The sequence below is a fragment of the Schistocerca cancellata genome, chromosome 1, assembly GCF_023864275.1.
Source record: "Schistocerca cancellata isolate TAMUIC-IGC-003103 chromosome 1, iqSchCanc2.1, whole genome shotgun sequence".
NCBI lineage: Eukaryota > Metazoa > Arthropoda > Insecta > Orthoptera > Acrididae > Schistocerca > Schistocerca cancellata.
This window is the reverse complement of record NC_064626.1, coordinates 495054526-495080966: the sequence shown is the minus strand read 5'-3', so window position 1 is coordinate 495080966 and position 26441 is coordinate 495054526. Positions and strand designations below refer to the sequence as shown.

The 26441-nt window shown below is 42.5% G+C and overlaps 1 protein-coding gene across 1 annotated transcript in view; it reads left to right on the top strand.

The window, feature by feature from the left end:
- LOC126178037 (obg-like ATPase 1) overlaps positions 1–26441 on the top strand; it is a 295876-nt gene that overhangs the window by 111954 nt on the left and 157481 nt on the right. Inside the window, exon 4 of the mRNA XM_049924499.1 lies at positions 13583–13710. Coding sequence (XP_049780456.1) covers positions 13583–13710 — 128 coding nt within the window. The remainder of the gene's footprint in view (positions 1–13582; positions 13711–26441) is intronic.

The window sequence follows — 26441 nt, the reverse complement described above, 5'->3', positions numbered from 1 at the left end:
TGCAGGCAGCCGCAAATGCCGGTTCTCTAAATTTTCCCACTAATGTTACGCGAAAAGAATGTCATCTTCCATCCAGGGATTCCTATTTGAGTTCACGAAGTATCTCCGTAACACTCGCGTGTTAATCAGACCTACCATTAACAAACCCAGCGGCTCGCCTCTAAATTGCTTCGATGCCTTCTTTTAATCCGATCTGGTGAGAATCTTAAACACTCGAACAGCACTCAAGAATGGGTCGCACAAGTGTTCTGTACGCAGTCTCCATTATAGATGAGCTGTACTTTCCTATAATTCCCCCTCGCTGCATTTCATATCGCTTCGAAACATTTCTCCTACGTATTTAATCGACATGAAAATGTCAAGCAATACATCAGTAATACTGTATTCATACATTACAGAACTATTTTTGCTACTCATCTGCATTGACTTACAATTTTCTTCATTTATAACAAGCTGCCATTCATAACACTAAAGAGAAATTCTGCAAGTCATCCTGGGTCGTCCTGTAGTGACGCAACAATGACACTTTCCCGTACACGGCAGCTTGCAGTTCCAGATTGCTGCCCGCCCTATCCGTCAGATTATTTATGTACGTAGAGAATAAGAGCTGTCCTAAAACACTTTCCTGGAGCACCTTCGATGATACCTTTGTATCCAGTGAACACTAGCCGCATAGAACAAAACATATTCCGTATGCTTGGACCTTCATTAAAGGTCTGCTGTTGGCCACTGTGTAAAACCATTTTCGGAAACTTATGAAAGTGTACTCTGCCTGTTGCCCGTAATCTGTGACTTGCAGAATGTCGTGCGAGAACGAGGCGAGCAGAATTACGCGCGAGTAATGTTTTCTGAATTCGTGTTAATTTGTGTCTCTGTCTCAAAAAAATTTATTATATTTAAACGTAAAATGTGCTGAAGAATTCTTCAGCAAACGGTTTTAAGGTTGTTGGTGTACAGTTGTGCGCGTCCGTTCTTTTGCCGTTGTTACACGTAGGAGTCACCGTCAGTTGTCTTTTTTTTCCCACGCGCTTGGGACTTTGCGCTGCGCGAGAGATTCGCGATAAATGTAAGCTAAGTGAGAACCCGATGCCGAAGAATACTATGTAAAACGAATTGGGGTTCCATCCGGAGCTGGCGACATATTTGTATGCCCCCCCCCCCCCCTTATGCGAGTCTGTGCGACTTTCAAACGATGGTGTGTCAGTACGATCCTCCTGCGTGAATGAATTGAACGTTAGAAGTAAAATTTGAGCTTTCGCTTTGCCGTCCTCTACTGCCGCACCAGGCTCGTCGACGAGTGAGTGGAAAGAGGCCATCGACCCCACTCCGCGATTTTATGCAGGGCGAGAATTTTTTCGCGTTCTCTGCAAGATCTGTCACTAATAATATACATTCATGCAGAGCGTTAACTGATGGTAATCATTAATATGAGTAAATGCTTTGTTTTATTTTCTTGTTACTTCTGCGTTCTGTTCCATTTAACTGATGAGAAAGTTTCCGCGGAGTAAAAAACGACTATTTGCTTGTTTCTGGTTTGATTGTTGCGGTCAGGGGGATGGGGGGGGGCGGGGGGGGGGGGCGAGCAGGTCAGGTTCTGATATGTGCAATATGGCTGGTGACGGCCTTCGTTTCGATTTTTGACCCTAGTTTCTTCTTCGATAGAAGGCTAAACCGCAGTGCGGCAAATTGTGCTGCATTATCATGCATGGTATGTGCTACCGCTTCGGTCGTCCATCAAGGATTGTGTGGGGCTGAGTAAAGTGAAAGTTCCACATTTGTTGCTTTACTTTCCTCGTAAAATGGGCACAAATGTAACATACACACTTGTATTAGTGACTGTGCATTTGTTATTTAGTGTTTCTTCTTGGATTGACTTAATACTGTTGTTATAACTAAAATACCAACAATAGCGCAGGCTCTTACATATAGATTTCTTTCCTCAATTTTTATCCGGATTTTCCCTTTGTGTCAGTTTTTACTTTCGTAGGATTTTTGTGCTTCGGTTGCCATATATGTTTCAGCTGGTCGTTTCATGCATTATCAGTAGCTTTGTCAAGATCAGGACGTAGTTGAGAACGTCTCCAAATACAAGCAGGTAGAATTCGTGAAAATCTTCAGAGGAACATAATTTAGTCTGCTCCCATGGATCCTCTGTGCTTACAAGTGTATGTAATGTAATAACAGGATTCACTCCGAATTTTGCATCCTTTCGTGAATAATGTTTTAGCGGTAGCGTACAGAAACGTACTGTAATCTCTAATTGGTGTGTAGTGCAAACATTACCAAAAACGATAGTCGTAACAGTATAGGAGAATGTTAAGCTACATTGTGGTGCTGAGTGAGCCGACTAATAACTGACGAAAGGAACTTCACAGATATTCATCGTTTCTGTCGACTCAAACCAAGTAAAACGTATGTTGTAAATAACATTATGAAAAGAATACTTGCTACTCACCATATAGCGGAGATGCTGAGTCGCACATAGGCACAACAAAAATGATTGTCACAAAATAAGCTTTCGGCCCGAGAGTTGATATATATATGTGTGTGTGTGTGTGTGTGTGTGTGTGTGTGTGTGTTTGGGGGGGGGGTCTATTTTTGACATAGGCCTTGTTGGCCGAAAGCTTATTGTGTGATAGTCTTTTTGTTGTGCCTATCTGCGACTCAGCATCTCCGCTATATGGTGAGTTGAAACTATCCTTTTCGTAATATTGTTACATTCCATCCTGGATTGTCCACTGTCTTATTGTATATTGTCAGTAAATTAACATAAAATTCAAATGCCCAAGATAATTACTTGCTACAGATTTCTGCTCAAAAGGTAGCAATAATATAGACAATTACTATCGTCTTCGGAGCTTCATAGCTGCTTCCAGTTCTACAGCTCTCATTTGCCGATAAAAGAACATATATTGACGAAGCTGTGGACGTTTCAGACAATGTATTGAGAAACGCGAACTCATCATGCGCATTATGCTTCATAATACAGGATGACAATAAAACAGACGCAAAAAATGTTTGCGACGTTTCGATTACGAAACGTCGCAAACATTTATAAGAGCAATGTAACTCGATAATCTGCACCGAGACTGCTAGCAGTGGAGGAAAAGACGAAATTTCTTACAGTCGCTCCCAGTCCGATCCCGAGTACCAAAAACCAATGCTAGTCCACAGGAAAATACGAAAAATCGCATGTCGGTTAGCGTTGCATGTGGGAGTTGATGTACGTCGTGTCAGACTGTTATCAGAAGGATCTCCATGTTTACGTAAAAAAAAAAATTTTGTTGTTGTGCTTGAACTAAATTTTTATTCCAACCCACACGTTTCATTTTTTCCGGTCGTTTCAGGACAAAGGGGTTTACGGACATTTGGATCCTCAGTTTTTCATTTCTTGAACTTGGGTTTGGTTCAGCTTGCCCTGGTGTGTTAACTCGCAGTACACTTACTATTATGCTTCGGAACAACACCGCCAACAAAATAAAAAGGTTGACTGGTGTTTGGTGTGCATTTAACAGGTTAGTTTTATTTTGACTACCCTATACAGGTGTGGCACGTTTTGCCAGATGGGTTTGCGTTTTAAGAATTAAAGTACGTGTAAACTGACCTACGTGAGTTGGTAACTTTTATCACAGGAGCCACAAACTGAAAAGTAAACTCGGACTGCTGCTCAAAGCACTGTTTCCTTCCGAGTTTCATTTGTTATGCTTTATATGGTGTTTAGTCGTTTCTGTTCATGGAACAAGAAACGAAAAGTTATTGTCCGATGATTTTTGTTAATTTTTTTTCGTGTCTCGCTATATTGGTAAGAGTGAATCATTGTAACGAGACATTCGGAGATTCTTCCATCTTCCAGGATGTGAATCGTTGAAACAATTCAGTCACTAACGAATTGTCTTGAAAATGTATGTGTGTTAGGTCGTACATTAAAAATCGCAACTGAAGAAAACAAATTATGTTTTCGAAAAAGGGTTGAACAGCACAGCTACTATGCACATTTGGTAGATAGAATCCAAGAAAAGCGACAGAATAGTCTTGTGTCAAATTATTTTTACACGAAACGCACTTGCTTACTGACAAGCCAAAATGCAAATGCATTACAGGAGAAGTTTCGAATCGGTATATATATGAATCCACTTTATGAACAAGTTCAGGATCCAAGCTATTTCTTTCTTCCTCAAAAGCGAAATATACCTGAACCATTTGTAGGCATCGTTATGAAGCACGGAAAGCGACTGTTTCTGTCAGCGAAGCATGTTTGGATAAACACCCGCATATCATAGGAACTGGACTGCTTGGTTTACGATGATGCACTGTTGTATGCATTTTGAAGAAGTGTGCTTTGATAAGGTGTAAAACTCAGATAAACATTAATTCGCATTACTTTTACAAAATGTCAAAAGCAGCTGTATGTAATGCTTCCAAATCGAATAATACGGTTTTTGTGTCGAGTTGTTTTTCAGGAGAGTTATTATAAATAGTGGGGGTTCATACGTATTTATGCTCAGAAAGCAAAGCATGGAAGAACTGCGTAACGGTCAGTTTTATTTGAGGTCGACACAGTTATGAAAATAATTTCCGATAAACTGTATGTGCTGCATGTTCATCGGTGCTGGGTGACTATTACCGAAAATGTGTACTGGAGAAGTGATGTATCGGACACACGTCACGTATTTCGTGCCTCGGTGGAGCCAGACCCAAGAGTCAGATATGAAAAAGCCATAACCATGTTATCGCAAGTATAATGCTCCATTAACTTATCGTACTGCGTCAGATGAGCATCGGCGTTAAACTACAGTGCTGCTGTTTCCCTAATAGTATGGAAGTTCCCGCGGTTGGGCTCGGCGTACAGTTACAGAAACGTTAAATGCTATCGCTTTACCTGCTGTCGTAGTGCGCGGCACGGGGTCAATTTTAAAAAGCATCATTACTGCTATCTGAGCAAATCTCTTTTTCCCTGTTCAGTACGGTAATACGTCTTTAAACAGTGCTCACTTTAGGTGCTGTGCGCAATAGACGTATGTTTCTGCACCATTACGTATTATACCACAGCAAAATTAGTCCTCTGATTGCATCAGACCTAGGGAGAGGGGAACTATGTTTCTGCACTTTATATGTACCCAGCCCCATCCCCAATTTTTTTAGTGTAACCGTTCTTGACCTGCTCGAAACATCCAGTTTATAGTTTATCATACGTAACACATTGACAGTTTTTCCTGTACGAGAAGTAGCTGAAAATGTGAGGCCAGCAGCTATTTCTTTAAGAGCGAAGTAACTACTATTCAAGTCTCTACTACGACGTACGAAAGAAGGATTCTGCGACACTGCTGTATGTCTGCTTTTCGTTTGTTCAAGCGGTTGATGACTCGTCAACAGAGCGTCTCGTTATAATCAAGTAGTATCTAACGCATCGAACAGCTGCACTGTATAGCAGATGGTACGTGGCAGCATTGACACATACTCTCGTCAATATGTCAATATATCATGGGAGGCAGAACTGATAAATCCCGTTTTCACTAGAGGTAAGCAACAATACGGAAGTAGTCATTATTTGAGTCCCAAATAAACTCTGAACGAACATACGAGCGACCGACTACATTTCATGCTGTTTGGAGTATATAAACTGACCAGTAATTATGCAGGCGAATAATGATCTGCGAGCTTAGTAGACAATTTCACACCACGACATTTTTAGACCGCCTACAGTTTACAATAATAAGACGTGAAGAAAAGTAATGCTGCCCTTACCCAGATGGTTGCTTTGAATTATTTAGTGCTTTTCCACGCATTGTCCCATTAGAGTTAGTTTGCTAGTGCCCTCCTCTCACCCTTGAACTCACTTGCCCAGTCAGGTATGGGCGACGTACAGATTAACCTTAAATGTCTGTACACACAGATCGCCCAATTATTAATTCCGTTAGGGGGTTCAAACGATAAATGCGTAAATTAATTGAGATCTAGCGAACTAACCATCATGAACCTAACTATTTATTAGACACCGTAGAAATCCGCCAGTGCATTCGAACAGCGTGACTGAAATAGGCAGGACTTGTTATCATGTATAATACGTATGTTTCCTGTTATTACCTTGAGCACGTATTTAGAAGGTTTGAAAGTATTCGTCGGCAGTTCGAATTACATCGATATCATATGAAGAGCTCCTTCACTAACAAAGTTTTCCGAAATGTTTTCGACGCTCCTAGCGAAACAGCAGTTGTCAGTAATCAGCTTAAATACAACTGCCGTCTTAATGCTATTGGAAAAGAAAACTACAGCTACATCTTCGTTTCTTACATCTTTTTTATATTTATATGAGTCTTCGTGTTCGTACTAGTGACTATTCTATGGCCATAGACTTCGCTTCTGATCGGATCCACTACTTTTGATTGGACGATTATTTTATTTTACTGTGTTAGCAAAATTATTACAAAGAATAATTAATACATAATGTCAGTAGCGGTAATCCGTCTTGCACTGTAATAATATGACGTTTACGATCTGACCGTAAAGCTGTTACTGAATGGAAACCACAGCCTTTTGTCAAACAATGTGTTCACCATGAAATTTCGCACATGCCGTACCCATCGGATTCAGGCGTAATCTAATATCTGAACCTAAAGACAGGAGAATAATTAGCATGCCGGATTCTTGCTTTGTTTCGTAAAGCCGAAACTATTAAACTATGCCGCTTTGAAAGGGATGTTAGTATTCGCACTAGTATCTCTGTCGGAAAATAGAAAAATAGAAGGGACCCATTCAGGTACATGCCCAGGATGTGAAGTGGAGGGGGCGGGGGGGGGGGGGGGGCAGGTGGTGGTGTTGGATGGGGGCAGGGGGGAATAAACCCGTATTAGTTTTACACTGAATGGCGAGGTGCTTTGACGAGGTAGGCTCTGAGCGTTGGGTTTGTGGAGCTGGCATCCTCTGAAGAGTGTGTCTCCTGATCGCTGTTTGCCGTAAGAGCAAAGAGTTTTGAATTTCCAAAGACAGAGCACAGTTGCTACTGAGGCTGGCAGTAGTCACTTAAGGTCCTGTTTTGTGAGTATGGTTTCTTATCGAGTGATTAAGTTCTGTGTAAGACATTAATGCAATTGTCCCGACTAAAAAAATATTCTATTTGTCAAACATAGGGCAGGTGCGAAGGTGCCTGAGAACTCGTAAACAGGATTTATCCTGAAGTATTCTTACCTCTTTGTTGGGGATATCAGAATTCGTATCACGGCTTTTACAGCTGGTGGGAGGAATGTCGGCTCTCATTTGGTTTGCTGCGGAAGTGCGTCCTCAACCTGCGGATTGGGCTACGGCGGACGGCTGCAGCCCTTGGCAAAGGGAGAGGGAAAGCTGCTGTTCGTGCAGAAAGTAATCGCAGTTGGTTGGGGAAGCCGGGGCGGCGGTCGTTTCGGGAGCTCCAGGAAAGTGCCGTGTGTGTGTGTGTGTGTGTGTGTGTGTGTGTGTGTGTGTGTGTCTGTCTGGCCACGCCCCTTGCGGCTGTTTCGGCAAGTCAGCAGCGCGGTGGCTGCTGCCCGCCCGATATTTAGCACCCCTCTGGGGCGCCGCGAGAGGCTAACCGCGGCGTCTCTCTCTCTCTCTCTCTCTCTCTCACTCACTCACACACACACACACACACACACACACACACACTCTTCTCTCTGTTCAGTTACAAACGGTGTACTGCCCACACAGCGGCAGCAAATTCGTGTAAGTTTCTGTACTAGAACAGGCCAAAAAGGATTTTGGAAGAAACTTTGGAGTCCCACAAGAACCGTATAGCCCGAGAAGGCCAATACATAACCTTTCATTTAACTACTTATTGTTGCGCGAAGTGCAGTTCGTTATCTCGACTCGACCATCGGTCGCCATTAGTCTCTATTCAAGAAGATACCGAAGATCTCTTCGCGTGTTTCTGAGCTTGCAGAGTACCGAGAAATGGAAAAGAAGTCGGTATTTGTGTGTAAGCGTGTAAGTAAAGCAATCACGCCTTGAATTAGAAAAACCAATATTAAAGCAGTTTCTTGTGCTACAAAAGATGCACCATTGGTGGCTTCCAACCCGCTGTAGTAATCGAGTGTACGTCCCATCCGATATTTAAAGCAGGACTTTTTTTTTTTTTGTCCATTCACCACTTCAGACACTATTCGCTATCTGGATAGTTTATGTTCGTTACCCAGAGGTAGTCCATCACGTTATGTTGTAGTCAGTGAAACAGATCCTGGTAATACATTTATTAAAACCGAGAAAAAAAACGGATTGTTACTTCGGTGTGTGTTGGTGGGAAACCATGGTAACGTCTGCGACGAAAAACGAAAGATAATTTAAAGTACGGAGCTGATGATTATTCTGGAATTGAAGTTGAACCTAAAGTTAGTATAATATGTGAGAAAGAGTAATTTGAAATAAAAAGTGCGTAATAGTGGAGTTGCCAACTGATCTCTCTAACAGTCAGAAATGGTTGTCAGTCGTATAACGTATGTTATCTAATAAAGGGTAATTTTTTCAGAAAAGTAATTTAAACGGTAAGTACTTTACGATTGTGTTGTGAATTAATAGATTGTCATTGTGATAAGTATAAGTTATTAAAGACTGATTTATAGCAGTTTTAGAAAATACAGAGTGCGTTTTGCAAGATTCATTACCAAGGATTTCTGGAAGTGAACTCAGCGCTTCATCAAATCTCATATAGGAATTAAAGGCAGAGGAAGCTAGTTTTCCTGAAGCATTTTCCCGTTATCGTCTGTGAGGCATTAGAACATCACAGCACCGCAAATTCCTCGTGCGATAACCTTGTTGGATTTTTATTTTCTCAGTAACGCATGAAGTGAAGCATTCCAGATGAAACATTCGCAGAATTAACATTTGACGGTGCGTTAGTCATTAGCGACGGAAAGATAACTTTCATCCATTCACAGAGATTCATTAAATATTTAAATGGGGTATCAGTCAACTGTTGGTGCTTAATTCAGGTGGCAGGACTTGAATAATATAAAAGCAATATCAACACGCTTTAAATATTAGGTTCGCCAGATTTTACGACTGCTGTCTCAGTTTCGTAAGCTCTTAGAGTACGTCCTTACTGTTTATATTCCGCCAGGAGTTGAAGACTTGGGGCACTTTAACTTCGCCTTATTTTCTTTTGGGACCATTTGACAATTGAGGCCCCTTAGATTTACCTCAGTAGCTTAGTTGCTATTGTTTAGTGTTAATTCGCGGACGGCAGACTATAGGAATCGAAACTGTGTTAGCGTCCTAAACCAGACAGCACATTGGAACTTCCTGGCAGATTAAAACTGTGTGCCCGACCGAGACTCGAACTCGGGACCTTTGCCTTTCGCGGGCAAGTGCTCTACCAACTGAGCTACCCAAACACGACTCACGACCCATCCTCACAGCCTTAATTCCGCCAGTACCTCGTCTCCTACCTTCCAAACTCCGCCGCAAAGTGAAAATCTCATTCAGACAGCGCATTGATTGGGAGGAACAAATAATGGAAGAGAGTAGTGAGAGCAAGGTCTGTAAGAGTGTTCGATGAACAGCCGTCGATCGTCGTGTCAGAACTTGCTTATTTTTGCGTGGAGTGAGTGCCATCGAGTACAAATGCAAAAATGGGCCCTCACCGAAGAACACAATCGGTTAATGCAAGAACTGAAATCGAATCTCTGTCAGTGCTCCTTTCTCAATAATTTTCTGCCAAAGGTCTGTTAAACACTAGAAATCCACAAACATGTCTCCTTGCTTGTTACACACAAGCTGCCTCACTCCGAAAATAAAAAAGTTTATTGTGTGCTGTGTATGATAACATATACATAACCACAGCAGAAGGGTGCTAACAGCTGTACTGTCTTAAATCCTAACCTTAACAACTACAGCCTGCCGTTGATACAGCTCCTGCAAAAGAATATTAAACGAAGAAATCCTCAAGAGGCTTCCATTTCGAGCAGCTTTACATGAATATCTTACGGAAAATACGAGTGCGATGGCTTTAAATGGATCATTAGCATGTCATGAGAAGAACATTTTCTATGCAGCCCTCCTTCCTGGTCGATAACAATGGGAAGCAGAGTAAGTACGTCATGAATATTTCCATACTTCACAGCACCATCACTTAATGCTCATAAAACTATAAGGATATTTTACTTTCTTGAAATGCCGTACTGCTCATATTAATTCTTAAATCATTGCCGGCCGCGGTGGTCTAGCGGTTCTAGGCGCTCAGTCCGGAACCGTGCGACTGCTACGGTCGCAGGTTCGAATCCTGCCTTGGGCATGGATGTGTGTGATGTCCTTAGGTTAGTTAGGTTTAAGTAGTTCTAAGTTCTAGGGGACTGATGACCACAGATGTTAAGTCCCATAGTGCTCAGAGCCATTTGAACCTTAAATCATTGTTGTTTTCGTGAAACGATAACGTATTCTTATATACAGTTTAGCTGAGAAATATAATCGTAAAATGAAAGATAGAGCACATTCAGAAAGATAGTGCTTCAGTCCCTTTATTTATGACTCTCCATGCGCATTATGTGATAAAATACAAATTTGTACCGGAGTTGCATTATTATGCCGATATAACAACTATTTTGATCTGCTCGAGTTACTAAGAATAAGAGAACTTTGTTCTTCCAGAAGCATACTGTCCTGGTCCTACAACAACCGTTTTATGATATCTGATCTGCAGTATCACTAAAAACTCACGAATGTATTAAATAGTTAATCTGTTCAGTTATAGTAAAAAACAAAAATGGTACATAACTTCTATTAATACTGCTGCTATGGTCCATAGCCTTCACCACTGTTCCCTTTATCACGAAACGTCCTGCATATTGATGTCGAACATATTGAAGCCCATCCTGTGGGCCGGCCGGGGTGGCCGAGCGCTTCTAGGCGCTACAGTCTGGAACCGCGCGACCGCTACGGTCGCAGGTTTGAATCCTGCCTCGGGCTTGGATGTGTGTGATGTCCTTAGGTTAGTTAGGTTTAAGTAGTTCTTAGTTCTAGGGGACTGATGACCTCAGAAGTTAAGTCCCATAGTGCTCAGAGCCATTTGAACCTTTTTTTTTTTTTTTTTTTTTTTTTTTTTTTTTTTTTTTTTTTTTTTTTTTTTTGAACCTGTGAGGCATGGAAATTGTCAAATATGAAGTAACTCAAGCAGTAAAAGCCACAGTTCTCGTGAATCACCCGGGATTAACTTGAACATCAGGATTTTAGTCGTCGTATCCTGGTAGTTCAGGGATGCCCAATATTTAATTGTTGTCACGCAGGATCGTTGAAGCGTCCAGTGTTGATAGTAGTTACCTGGGGAGGAGATGTAGCACATATCACACCAAACACATTGTACACATTTTTGTCACTCTCCCTCCATTTCAGTTTCCTGTGAACTACTGGCCCTGTTCACGAACTTGCGTGTACCTCAGGTAAACAGCCGATTCCTTATATATAGAGAGATCAGCAGCAGCTTAATATCAGGAAAATGAGCTAAATGATGTTTGACCATCTCCGTTGTGAATAACTTTTTTTGAGGGATCGTTTTCCCCCGACACACCTTGTACAATAAGAGAAGTGTGTTTGTGTTTGTGTGTGTTTGTGTTTGTGTTTGTGTGTGTGTGTGTGTGTGTTTGTGTGTGTGAAGATTAGTTCCATCCATCATAAGTTAAGCGTTTTATAAGCATCAGTTAACAACTAATTACGCAAATGGACAGCATCTAGGGCCTAGCCATGTTTTCATTGGCGAAGTGCATCAGGAAACCAGTTGGCACATTGGAAGTAACTGGGAAGGAGGGACTTCTGACCGTAACAAGAGAAGAAAGGAAGATGTATCAGCATTTCTTGGTGATTCTGTCGATACTTCCTCAAAGTCTAATTTGGATCTAATATGTTGATTGAAAGCTCAACATAATAAAAAGCAGATAACTACATTTTTTGTTTGCAAGGTCAATTTCAGTGAGTACGTTATCGTTAGAAGTATGAGAGTCGTGAGGCAACAACTACAATGTTAGATTACACACTGCTAGTTACTCGTTTTTCGATTATATATGCACACAGTTGCAAACAATAATAATCCAGAAACTTCCAAACAGAGTGCCTGACCGGGGCTCGAACCCGAAACCTTTCCGTCTGCAGCTAGCACTCTTACCGACTGATGTGTAGCGGTACGACTCGACCCTCCCTCACAGATCCACTTCTGCAATACCTCTGCCCTATTATCCAAGAGAGTAGCCCGTAACAAGGTTGTGTGTTCGAGATCCGGTCCCCCACACAGTTTTAATTTGCCAGAGAGTTTCAAAACAGCGCACACTCCTCATCAGAGTGAAAGACTAATTCCGGAGTAATAATTCTTCGGGTGTCACTTGTTGTTGTTCTTGTTCTCGTTGGTGATGATGATGATGATGATGATGATGGTACTAAATGATATCCCATGTCTTTCAGGTATAGCGTGGAAGTATTGCATAGGTGCCTTTGAGGCTTCTTGCTAGCTTTATTTCGTAGTTGGGTCATGGGTCAGTAGACGGAGCTAAATTGTTAATACCGGATGTTCAGACACACTGTCCAGTACTTCAATGTCTAGACTTTGCACAATATTCCTGGTGTTGCCCGCCGCACGGGCCCCGTCATTATGGTGCATGAGAAAGATTTCAGGGCCATTACCGTATGCAGCAACCTGCACATGGTCCAACAGGATCTATTGGATATACCGCCAGACGGGAAGGCTACTATGGACAACAAGATCGGTACGACGGTCAACACTGATGCCGCCCCACATCACAGAAGCTTACAACTAGTGACAGGTACCGCTCACCACGGAACCTCCACACACAGACATGGCCATCACCTTGCGTTAGAGGAAATCTGAACTCGTCTCTGAATAACACGTTTCACCAGTGACGAAGTGAAGTTGCCTGTTAACACGGGAACGGCAGAACTCAAGGCGAACTGCGTGAGATAGACGCGTCAGGTGGGGTACTCGAGCAGGACGTCAGGTCCGAAAGATCCTTTCTCGTAAACTGTTCCTTACAGTCTGGTCGGATACAGTGTCTCCAATGGCCCTTCTGAGATTATCTTGCAGTGCTCTCGAGGTAGCCGCACGACGCCGCAACGCAGAGATGGCCGGGTACTGATCGTAAAGTGCGTCGGGGACATTGTGCAACTCGCCTTGTGTACTGACCTGTCTCTCTAAAGCGTGTACACAATCTGTGGATACAAGATAGAGAGACATTGGCATCTGCAGCGATGCGACGGAAAGTCCATCCTTCTCGGTTGAAACAGGTTGCCCTTGGAAGTTGCACTTTGTTGGTTGACGACAACTTCCAGAAATGACAACTGTCACCTGTGTACATCGCTAGAGAACGCTGGGAAACCGGTACTCACTTCCTTTCGAGGTTCAGCTGATATTGTAATGTGTAACACAGCCGACAGATGGGGAATGACATTAGTTGTTGCATACATTGTAAGCTAAAATCTCAAGCTGTGCAGTACGACCACAAACCTATCTTAAAATAGATTAAAGATACGGACGTGTTCCCCTAATTATTTTGAGTAATGAGTAAAGAAAACCAATTTGTGATGGAACAGGTTGAATCTGAGAGTGTGTTTCTTGCAGCAAGGTGCCTGCATTCCTGAACGTGGTGGACATCGCGGGTCTCGTGAAGGGCGCCGCAGAGGGTCAAGGGCTGGGCAATGCCTTTCTGTCGCACATCAAAGCCTGCGACGCCATCTTCCACTTAGCCCGTGAGTATTGTCATTTCTGGCTCTTTAAAATAACTACGCTTGTTTCTTTTCCTATTCAGCGACCTGATACATCTACATCTATACTCAGCAAACTAATGTGAAGTGCATGCTGGAGGATACTTACACGGCTTACAGGTGTTCGTGATCCTGCCTGTCCTGGTATCCTCTGGAGCGCGGGGAGAATGTCTTCTTAAATGCCTTTGTGCCTGTAGTAAGCGTCTGATCTTGTGTTCACTATCTCTACGGGAATGATTCGTTGAGGTCTGAAAAATTTCTTTACTTTATACTCTTCCTTGAACTTCTGTAAGCAGGCTTTTCATATTTTCGTCTTTCGTCAAGAGTCTGCCGCTTCACGTGTTTCAACATTTTCGCGACTATCACCGTGAATCAAACAAGTCAGTGACGATTCATGCTGCCCTTCTGTGTATACTTCCAATTTGCCCTTTTAGTCCCATCTGATGTGGATCTTACACAAAGTTGGGCAATATTCTAAAATAGAATACACAAGTGATTTGTAAGCTGTCTGCTTTGAAGACCGGCTGCATTTTCCCAGTATCATGCTAGTGAGCCGATTCTGTCTTCTGCTTAAGTTACGATTATGCTTTTCATAGTTCTGTTTTATATCTCTGCAAATTGTTATGGTATTAATCCTTCGTTAAAAAAGTTTATTATTATAATTGTTTCTGGTATTGTTTTGAACCATGAAAATACAACGTTAATACCGTAAGTTCTAAGGCTAAATTTACACTTTCATGAATTTGCTTTGCGCTCCACCCAGTATTTAGCTGATATGTGTTAAATGAAGGCGGTGTTTTTCACCTTATTTTGGCCCCTTCTACTTTCCACAACTAGTTTCAGCTTTATTAAGTCATTGTACAGTAGAGTGTTTAGCGAGAGAAAGTTGTCATCCGCTCGAAAATGACAGCGTATTCACTTGGTGTGCTTTCGTTAATTTTGATTTAGAAGTTACACTGTTCTTGATTGCTAGACAGATAGTTGGTGCGCAAGCGAGAAAAAGGTGCAGAGGTATAATGCTTAACAAAATTCGTAACTAGTTGTTGGTCGAAGAAGTCAAAATACTGCCTAAATGGAAAATGCCGCCTTCATTTAATAAACTTACGGCTGTAAATGTCACCATGAGGATGATAAATATTATGTGCATTGAAACGAGCTCAGTGATACAGAAATATCTCGTGCCTAACTTTGCCCAACCATTCGCATCCTTTTGTTGTTACTGCAGGAGTGCAACGGCGGTGTTCCTTCACTTTCACGTGAGACTTTTATCTTCGTTAATGTGTTGTTCACTACAGTTACTCAAGTGGGATGAAGCATCGAAGGATGTTAACATGTTCATAAAAATTGAACGTTTTTGTACTCCATGTTTCTCATTAAATCTTCTGAGAATATTTCCCTAAAATGTATGCAGTAGTATATCCGCTCAAACCATTAACAAAAAAAAATCTTTGTTGTGCTGACGCAGCCGCTTTTAAAAACACAAAACTATACCTTACGAAAAGGAAAAGGACGTGATCGGTGGAGTAGCCGGCCGAGACACAAGCAGCAACAGGGAAGTAACCGATATTGTGACTTTTACGAGTTCCTTACCAGGAGCGAATTCTATATCATCTATGTCCTTTAGCAGTTTAGTTTCTTGAGTTTCTGCGTGTTTATTTAATATGTAATAACCACAGTTCTCGCATTTTCGTTTGCGTCGGAAAGTAAACAGAATTTGTGACATATTACAAGTTCCTAACCAGAGGCGAACTATCTAGTTTCAACTGAGTGCTTAGGTAGTTAGGTTTTTGAATCTCTGCGTATTAATCTAAATTATTAGACACAGTTCCTGTTTTTTCGTCAGGGCTGCACTAGAGTTGCGTAGCACGTGCCGATGGTCCGTTTATGTGCATAGTTTAGTTTTCTACGATCTTTAGTATGGACGAGTCCTCCCGGATGCCATGAACAGCACAGGGTGCAGCCAACTGCTGGTGGTTGCTCACGTCAGTGTCACTATGGATCAGAAGAGATTCTCCCTGGTTTCGAGCGGCTAACAGAAGTGGTAAAGGCTGCCAGTCTTGCTTCCAAGTTGAAAGCAGAGCTGACCATTTGCAGCATAGCCGACAAGACCGATTGGGGACCTCTGGTAGAGACCCGAGTGGATGGTCTGAATCAGAGGCTCAGATGGTTCTGCGACAGTGTAGGCTGCAGATTCCTTCACTTGGGCCAAAGTGTGGGTGGGTTTCAGGTTCCGCTGAATAGGTCAGGTGTCCACTATACGCAGGAGGCAGTACATGGGTAGCAGAGGCTGTGTGGTTTGGACTGGGGGTTTTTTTTGGTTAGAGGGTTTCGAGAAAACACAAGAAGAGCTTTTACACAAATCGTGCAGGCCGAACACAGGAAGAATGTAGATACAGGAACCATCGGTATAACAGTTGTAAATTGTCGTAGCTGAGTTGGGAAAGTACCAGAGCTCCAAGCCCTAATATAAATCACTGATGCTCAAATCGTTACAGGCACTGAAAGCTGGTTTAAGCCGGAATATAAGCTCAGCTGAAATTTTTGTGAAGAACCTAAAGGTGTTCCGAAAGGATAGACCAAACACAGTTGGCGGAGGCGTGTTTGTTGCTGTTAGAAGTAGTTCATCTTGTCGCGAAATTGAAGTAGATAGTTCCTGTGAGTCAGTATGGGCAGAGGTCATTGTTGGCAAGCGGAATAAAATAATAAATGGATCCTTTTCCCGATCTCCCATTTCAGATCACATAGTTGCTGAAAGGTTCAAAGAAAACTTGAGTTTGATTTCAAACATGTACCCGACTGATACGTTTATAATTGGTGGTGACTTCAATTTACCCTCTAAATGGTGGCGAAAATACATGTGTAACTCCGGAGGTACGCTTAAAACATCATCTGAAATTGTGCTCTACGCATTCTCTGAAAATTATTTCGAGCAGTTAGTTCATGAGCACACGCGAGTAGTTAACGATTGTGAAAACACACTTGACCTCTTAGCAACAAATAATCCTGAGTTAATAACGAGCATCTAAACGGATACAGGGATTAGTGAACACAGGGTTGTTGTAGTGAGATTGAATAGTGTAACCTTCAAATCCTCCAAAAATAAACGAAAAATATACCTATTCAAAAGAGCAGATAAACTTTCGCTTGATGCCTTCCTGAGGGACAATCTCCACTCCTTACAAATGAATAATATAAGTGTAGACCAGATGTGGCTTCAATTCAAAAAAATAGTATTATGAGCAGTTGAAAGATTTACACCAAATAAATTAACAAACGACGGAGCTGATCCTCCTTGGTACAGAAAACCGGTCAGAACACTGATGCAGAAACAACGAAATAAACATGCCATATTTAAAGAGAACCAAAATCCACAAGATTGGCGATCTTTTATAGAAGTTCGAAATTTAGCGCGGACTTCAATGCGAGATGCTAATAACAGTTTCCACACTGAAACTGTGTCTCGAAACCTGGCAGAAAAACCAAAGAGATTCTGGTCGTATGTGAAGTACGTTAGTGGCAAGAAACACTCAATGGCGTCTCTGTGCGATAGCAGTGGAGGTACTATCGAAGTCAGTGCTGCCAAAGCAGAGCTACTAAACACAGCCTTCCGAAATGCTTTCACAAAAGAAGACGAAATAAATATTCCATAATTCGAATCAAGAACAGCTGTCAACATGAGTAACGTAGAAGTAAATATCGTCGGAGTAGTGAAGCATCTTAAATCACTTAATAAAAGTAAGTCTTCTGGTCCAGGCTGTATACCAGTTAGGTTCCTTTCAGAGTATGCTGATGCATTAGCACTCATATACAACCGTTCGCTTGACGAAAGATCCATACCCAAATACTGGAAAGTTGCACAGGCTACACCAATTTTCGCTTGAGCAACGAAAGGTGCCTAACGACTGGAAAAAAGCGTAGGTCATCCCGTTTTTAAGGGAAGACGTAAGACATATCCACACAATTATAAACCTATGTCGTTGGCGTCAATCTGTTGTAAAATTAAGGAACATATTTTATGCTCAACAGTTATGACGTTTTTGGAAAATAAACAGCCCCTCTATAAAAATCAACGTGGATTCCGCAAACAGAGATCCTGCGAAACTCAACTCGCTCTGTTCCTCCATGAGATCACAGCGCATTCGACAACGGTGCTCAGGCTGATGCCGTGTTCCTTGATTTCAGTAAGGCATTTGACGCCGTGCCGCATTGCCTTTTAATGGAAAAAATACGAGCTTACGGAGTATGGGGGCAGACCTGCGATTGGACTCAAAACCTTCTTGCAGATATAACTCAGCACGTCGCTCTTAACGGAACTAAATCGACAGATGTAAAGGTAATACCCGGAGTACCACAGGGATGTGTGATAGGACCGTTGCTGTTCACAATATGTATAAATGATCTAGCAAAAAGCGTCGGATGCTCTTTAAGGCAATTCGCAGATGTCGCAGTTGTTTGTATCAAAGTAGCAACGCCAGGAGATAGTAAGAATTTGTGGAACGAGCTGCAGAGAACTGATGAATGGTGCAGACTCTGGCAGTTGACCCTGAACGTAAATAAATGTAACATATTTCGCATTCACAGGAAAAGAAATCCGCTACTGTACAGCTACACTATTGATGACAAACAGATAAAGACAGCGTCTGCCATAAAATATCTAGGCGTAACTATCCAGGGCGACCTTATATGGAATGGCCATATAAAACAGATAGGACTGCTTTTTTTTTTCTCGAACATTCCCCAAAAGAACAGACACTAGGGATTCATATAACTCTTTCCTTCGCTTTGCGCGGCTTGCGTGGACGTTAAACGGCGCAGTTCTTCGCAACAGCGAACAAGTTCCATGTTCTGTCGGTACATCGAAGGAAATGGTTCGTTGGTGCGCGCCCTGTTTGGATGACGTGTTTTCACCCAGTCGTCATCTGAAACCCCCAGATATTCTTACGAATAACGCTGTATTAAAAAAAATGACAGATCACGACTCTAATGGTCAGAGGACACCGAATGCTTTCTTCGATTTACGGACATTGCTAGTCAGAGCAGTAGACTCTTTATGTCTTGAAACCTGTCTTCATTTCTTTTCACTTTTCTAATGACATCATCTTCCAGTTCATACTGCACAATCAAGAAACAACTTCAGAAACTGCTTTTACCTGATCATTTTTACACATATTGCGAACAGGAACGATCTTCTCGCACTTCATTGAGGTACGCAATACACCATTTTCGCTTCTCTCGACGCGACTCGATGAAAACAAACGTACCTACTCGTTTCTAATATTAAAGAGACTTCAGTCCCATCGCTTGTCAGTTTAGGTATTCCGAAAAAAAAGCACCCTCCGTCTACAGGCCACAAGTGGCCCATCGGGACCATCCGACCGCCATGTCATCCTCAGAGGAGGATGCGTATAGGAGGGGCATGGGGTCAGCATACCGCTCTCCCGGTCGTTATGATGGTATTCTTGACCGAAGGCGCTACTGTTAGGTATTCCGTAAGTATGTATTTTATTTAGTAGGCGAGAGGTTTCTCGGAAATCAAGAAACACGTAATTAACGTGGGCTCCGATACCTGCAACCTTCTGTATTTCGTAAACCAACAGATTTCACCGCTGTCTACGGTTGCGGAATCTTTGACTGTTTTTACAGCGGAGTGGCTATTGGCTCCCCAAAAGTACTAAGCTTTAAAGGCTTATAAAATCCGTGGACTTGGAATTATTTAGAACGTTTTCTTCTATAACCAAATGAGGATGATACGAAACTAGCTCTCTGGGTAGACTGCTTGCAAGTTCACTGCCGATCGCACACTGCACGGCTGGCGTGCTACTTAGTACCGAGCGTAAGGCGTTGCGGGGCGGTGTGGCTGCCGCCCACGACGGCCGGGTTGCGGGCGCCGCCATGGGCGCGTTATGACTGTTATTGGCGGTAGGCGGGCCGGCACCGGCTCATTAGCGGCTCCTCACCCCCGCCCACTCGCGCAAATACAATGGGCACCGAGGCCGGGCATGCGGGCTCCGATTACCTGCATCAGCACACACACACACACACACACACACACACACACACACACACACACACACACGGCAACGCCAACGCCCATGTTCGTCAGCCGCTGCTTCGGTATCTCTGCACATGTTTTATACTTCCGTCTACCACAAAGTGCAGCGACACTGCTCCTACTGACAGTCATGTTCTTTCGCGTCCTATAGGTCATATCAATTCCCTATCGTCATTTGTTACTAATTAATTGCGGAAGAGATGCGACTCTTCTGCCTCTGGAAGGCTGACATACTCCTTCAACCAACCCGCTGGGCTTGCGTACTATCTGCCGGGGCATGATCCATACCTGTATTACGTATATAGAATCAAGAAAAAAGAGCAACCCATCTCCGATACATAGATATACACGGCCACGTACATAGCTACACGTGTTCACGTCCTGCTGGAATGTTCAGTTTGTGAGGACCAGTCAGTAGAACGTAGACAGCAGCTTCACGCATTTCTATCTTCGCTGCAGTGCGTAATCAGATGAGATTTCCCTTTTCGAATCAAACAGCTTCGGTCTTCTCGCAGACAGTCAAAAGAGAGCGCGCAAACGAACTAATACGTGCTGTTGGCAGAAGGATTTGTGATGTACCATGGAGGAGGGTAAAGATCCCTTTATTTTCGCATCAGAAATCGAGTCTGAAAGGGAGATCGAATCTTCAGCACCCCACTTGCCACACTGGTGGTGTAACCTCAAATACTCCAACACCGTCGGCCTGTTTCAGAATCTGCGAGCCTCCTAAATCTAGTGCGAAAAGAAATCTCGACCAACATCACCAAATCAACAGATATTACATAAAGTTATAGTTATAGCCTCCTCCACATATTTTGTAATTAATGGCAAATATCATTCTTTCACCTTTCTAATCTTCTGTTAGATATTCTATATTTTTTGTAATATTAGGGGCAGTTTTAATGGATACATTATTTGCTTTGTTAATCGAGCCCTTGAAGACACACACAACTCATCTGATCCTTCCCTGTCGTTCCAATTAATTTGGCTTGGCAAAACAAACAAAAGGTACTGAATAATGAGTTGGAGGACAATATACCCAACAATATCTCCACTGGATGAATTATGCTTTCATAGAATACTACGAGTTTCAGTTTGACATCCACACAACTAAACTTTGTGAAATCGCATGTTCCTATTCAAATAGCTCTGGATCCATACTCACTAATATTTCGTGCTTGTAGCTGAATGCAGCACTTGTTCACCAATGATGTACACAAATAAAACCATGTCTTTGAATACAATTTTATTTGGTTCGACTTTAATTGACCAGTAACAATTTAGGTTTTAATATCTTAGGACACATATTGAGATTCAATAGCTCACCTTCAGATGCAAGTCATCCATAACAGAGGTGGGAAATTGTTTCAACTCGAGGAGCACTTTGTGGAAGCGGAGGTTAGTGTGATGCCACAACTTTTAAATGACTGGATTCCTTACTTAACTTTGCATTTCAGAAAAGTATAAACTGCACCATAAAGATCAATACATGTCAATAAAATAGTCCAAATGTTATTCAGTTTATTATTTTCCTAATTTCATGCCATCTACATCTGTAAGCACATTTAATTTTAGAACCAATTTAATGAGACAAATGTATGGTGTCACATTTTTGTGCAGGCTTTTAAATCAGGAGAGACATATCATGTTGAGGTTCACATTACAGACTGCAAGTTAATGTCTGTCAAAGAGCATAAATATTTACTCTGCTTGGTCTTCAAGCAAAAAATCCTCACTCACAGAAATATATAGACCCAAATATGGAGAACATTTTCCCAGCAAGCTTCTTCGTATAGGGAAGTTTTTCAGCTGACAAAGATTTGTAAAAGTCAGCTAACGTCACAACGTAATATGTTGTTTTTTTTTCCACAGTTTGATCTGACTGCATGTTGAGAAGTTCAAGCTGCAGCTTCTCAGCTGCTGTCTCAATATCAGCACAGATGTGATAAGATAGCAAACTGAATTGAGGCCAGGTCCTGAAATCTTCTTGTTAACTCACCCTCCAAACTCTTCAGGTGATCCCTAATCTTAGCAGAAACACTTCCAGGCACTCTCTGTTTCCCTAATAAAGGAGATGACAACAATTACATTTCCCTGCTTGCCTTACAAATAGAACTAGTTTTGCTTTGAATGAGTGTACCTGTATCTACATTTTACATACAAACGACCACTTTCCTTTCAATGTCAGCATTCAGTTTCTCAAATATATCAGCTGCAAACATCTCATATCTCCCCCACCACCACCTCCCACATCCTATTTTTGTAACAAAATTATGATATGTCTCCTCCTTCTCCAATGGCCAGATTCTTTTTAACACTTTGCCCAATCTCAACCACCTCACACTGTTGTAAATGAAGTCTTCATCCTCTGTCCCCACATTCTCAAGAAGAGATCTGAGCTATTGATAGTGTAGTGCCCTTGCTCTGCATTCACAACACCAATAACAGGACCTACCAATTGTTTTTTTTTTTAAGTCCAGTGCAGTTTTACAAAGGCTCTCCTGAAGAAAAATACAGGAAAAGACAAGATATCACAGTGTATGTCTTTTTCTTGTGACCTGTTTTTCAAAAGCTTTACCATAGCTACATTTTTCACACTGAAAACTCTGGCCCCATCTGTTGTAATGGTTACCATTTTCTTCCAGGACAAGCCACTTTTCCCCACATTATTCATAGCACACCCAAGCAAGTCCTCACTAGTGTCTCTCTCTAATTGAATTGTCTTGGCTGAAAGTTCACTAATTGATAAATGTATCGTTAGATCCCACAACATGACTGTAGACATTTGTCACTATGTGGACAAGGCAGCAATACAGTCTAGGCTTCTACATCTACATCCATACTCTGCAAGCCACCTGACTGTGTGTGTGGCAGATGGTACCTTGAGTACCTCTATCGGTTCTCCCTTCTGTTCCAGTCTCGTATTGTTCGTGGAAAGAAAGATTGCCGGTCTGCCTGTCTGTGGGCTCTAATCTCTCTAATTTTATCCTCATGGTCTCTTTGCGAGATACACATAGGAGGGAGCAATGTACTGCTTGACTCCTCAGTGAAAGTATGTTCTCGAAACTTCAACCAAAGCTCGTACCGAACTACTGAGCACCTCTCTTGCAGAGTCTTCCACTGGAGTTTATCTGTCATCTTAGCAATGCTTTTGTGATTACTATATGATCCTGTAACGAAGTGCTCTGCTCTCTGTTGGGTCTTCTCTCTTTCTTCTATCAACCCTATCTGGTACGGATCGCACACCGGTGAGCAGTATTGAAGCAGTGGGTGAACAAGTGTACTGTAACCTTCTTCCTTTGGTTTTGGACTGCATTTCCTTAGGATTGGTCCAATGGATCTCAGTCTGGCATCTGCTTTACCGACGATTAATTTTATATGGTCATTCCATTTTAAATCACTCCTAATGCCTACTCTCAGATAATAACTGCTTCTAGTTGCTGACCTGTTATATTGTAGCTAAATGGTAAAGGATCTTTCTTTCTGTGTATTCACAGCACATTACACTTGTCTACATTGAGATTCAGTTGCCATTCCCTGCATCATGCATCAATTTATTGCAGTTCCTCCTGCATTTCAGTACAATTTTCCATTGTTACAACCTCTCGATATACTACAGCATCATCCACAAAAAGCCTCAGTGAAGTTCCGATGTTATCCACATGGTCATTTATATATATTGTGAATAGCAATGCCGAGCGGTTCTAGGCGCTACAGTCTGGAACCGCACGACCACTACGGTCGCAGTTTCGAATCCTGCCTCGGGCATGGATGTGTGTGATGTCCTTAGGTTAGTTAGGTTTAAGTAGTTCTAAGTTCTAGGGGACTATTGACCTCAGGTGTTGAGTCCCAGAGTGCTCAGAGCCATTTGAACCATTTTTTGAATAGCAATGGTCATACGACACTCCCCTGCGGCACACCTGTAATCTCTCTTCCTTCAGAAGACTTCTCTACATTGAGAATGGCTAATACAGTAAATGAAACAGCAGTGACTGCTTAAATTACAAGGTGCATATGTTAATTTCGGTCCTAACCAAAACTTGTAATCTGAAAACAACTAACAGGAAATGTCTGGTCGTCACTACGTACTGTTACAAAGACTAGTCTATTCGTTTCACGCCAACACAGAAAAAATTAAACGGCGTAGTCTTAGACTCTTGACGGGAGTTTCCTTTCAGCATCGCAGCGTAATAGCGAACGAAAATTGTGTGTACACCAGCTTTTGCAGTTTCACCTGGACAGACAGCTAGATGGTAGCGTACAGGTCGTGGATTATCAAACAAAACACATACAAACATACCAAGTGGGAAACGATCTCCAGAAACTCACGATTTATGTGATTTTATTTACTGAGATTCGATCATACAAGAAAATTAAATTAGTGTGTTTCAAACTTGAAAACTTCTGTTTTTTACAGTGTGTTCATGATTATAAATGAAGGGAACAGCGCCGTTGTATGCGGTTATGATGGCCGGTAGACTCTAAATATTGGTGAAGAAGCTGTGTCGTTATTCAATAGGAGTACATTAATTTCATGAAGTTGGATTCCATTAGGAGTCGTCGTGCTCAGCTACTGTGAAATGATTATAATCAGGGACGAACACAGCAAACAATCGTATATCAGTATGTATTTTATTACAGATATAACTAGATTTCAGTTAAGTATAGTCATCACCAGTACTTTTAGTAGTGAGTCATATATACCCAGAAAGCTTTCCACAAGTTTTCTTGTTGTACATGATTCAGTACTAAATGTGGTGATGTCGGCTATGCTTTAGCTGAAATCTAGCTAGATCTGCAATGAAATACAGATTGATATACGACTGTTTGCCTTGCGTCCTTGATTATACATTTATACTTACTTACCCGGCGTTTTTCAACCTTCAATGTGATGTGCTGATCTCAAAATCTACCTCCAGTGACTGCACTATTGAGATGTTCCCATTCAACCTCCACCTGTCAGATTTTCCGATCAGCACTGCTTTCGTTAAGCGTTGTTCAAGCAAGCGATCCACATGTCCTGCCCATCATAATCTTCTAGCCCTCATTTCCTGCACAATGGCTGGTTGCTGCATCATTTCATACAGTTCCTGACTCTTGCGTTTTTCGGAGCCCACCGCGTCTCGCATTGGGCCAAAAATATTCCCCGAAAATTTTACATTCAACAACGGTCTTCCATGGTTACAGGGTCTCTGCTCCTTGTAACGCCATTGGAAGTATGCATGATTCCATTATCTGTTTCTGTCGGAAGTACAGTCTAGATACATACAGTATTCGCTCTTGTATCTCCAGTTTGAAGTTGTGCTGCTAAACTGGGAGAATAGGTACGTCAAGTTGTTTGCTTTGGCCTAACTCAGACCTCCAACTTGCAATAGGACGCCCTGTGTTGCACCATCACCTCAATCTTCTCAGCACTGATTTCGAGGCAGATTTTGGTTGCATTTTGTGCTAGATCTTTTACTATCACCAGAACTGCAATTTCATCAGCGTGACAGAAATGTCCTCCCATATTTTTTGTTTCGCGCCTAGTTCGGCCACCAGGCTTCCCCATCGTTCCACCGGACCTTTTGTCAGGCCGTGAAGAATGAGGCAGTTGTCGGGACGCGGCCTTAATCAAACAGAGGGAGGCGCTGGTGCCGTCCGCCGGACACGTTACTAATTAATTCGGGCGCCGGGCAGCGGCAGCGGCGTGCGCAGCTCCTGGCGTGCCTGCGGCGGCTGCCCGCCGAACAATGCGTAGCCAGTGACTGCTCCGGCCCGCTCTCGTGCGTGCGGTCTGGAGGCCCGCCGTGGGAACGTTTTCGCTCTCAACTGGTCCTTCTTCTGCGGTCGCTCGCGCAAATGCCTCCTCGTCGGACACTGCCACTGTGGCCGCAGGCGAGCAGTTCCCGCCCTTTTTCCCTTGTTGGAATGCTACCGCAGAGGGTGCACGCTCGGCCGAAAGAATAGCACGCCCCGAGGGGGCGTTTGTTTGTATTGGCCGTCACGATATCTTACGCGGTCTGCAACTCAGTTGTTTCCCCGTCGGTTTTCTTTTCCGCTTTTTATTCCCATGTGGTCGAGACGGGAGCTTTCATTGTGAAGGATCTGCGACAGTGTCTTTCAGACGCCAGACAGAGAAGAAACCGCTTGACACTGAATGGATAAGTTTTCGCTCTGATAATTGTATGATATTATCCAACACATAATACAGCTTGTTAGTCAGTCGAGGAAAAGATAGACAATTATTATATCAGTAAACGTGCTGCGGTTATGCGAAGTGATTTGGTAATCTGTTGGATTACAAGATGTTCCAGCAGCTACCGTGGGCCGGCAGTGTATTCGTTTATTTTATGTATTTAACCTGGTCAGATTAGGGCCCGAAGGCCCTCTGTTATGTAGGACGAGCGTCAAACACTTACAGTGCCTTTTTACAGCACTGTCACCTAAGAAATAATTATAATTTCAATTGTTCAAAAGAATTAAAGAACATCTGTATCGATGGCCAGGTGTTAAATCTGTGTTGATACAGGCGGTACCTGTGGTATTATTACACGGCATGAGATCTACGCTTTCACTGTAGGCAACAATTAAAATCATACGTCATCTATCGGCTGTGTTATGCTTTACAGTGTCAGGTGACAACTAAAAAGTGAGTACCAGTGTCTCAGAGTTTTCTAGTGAG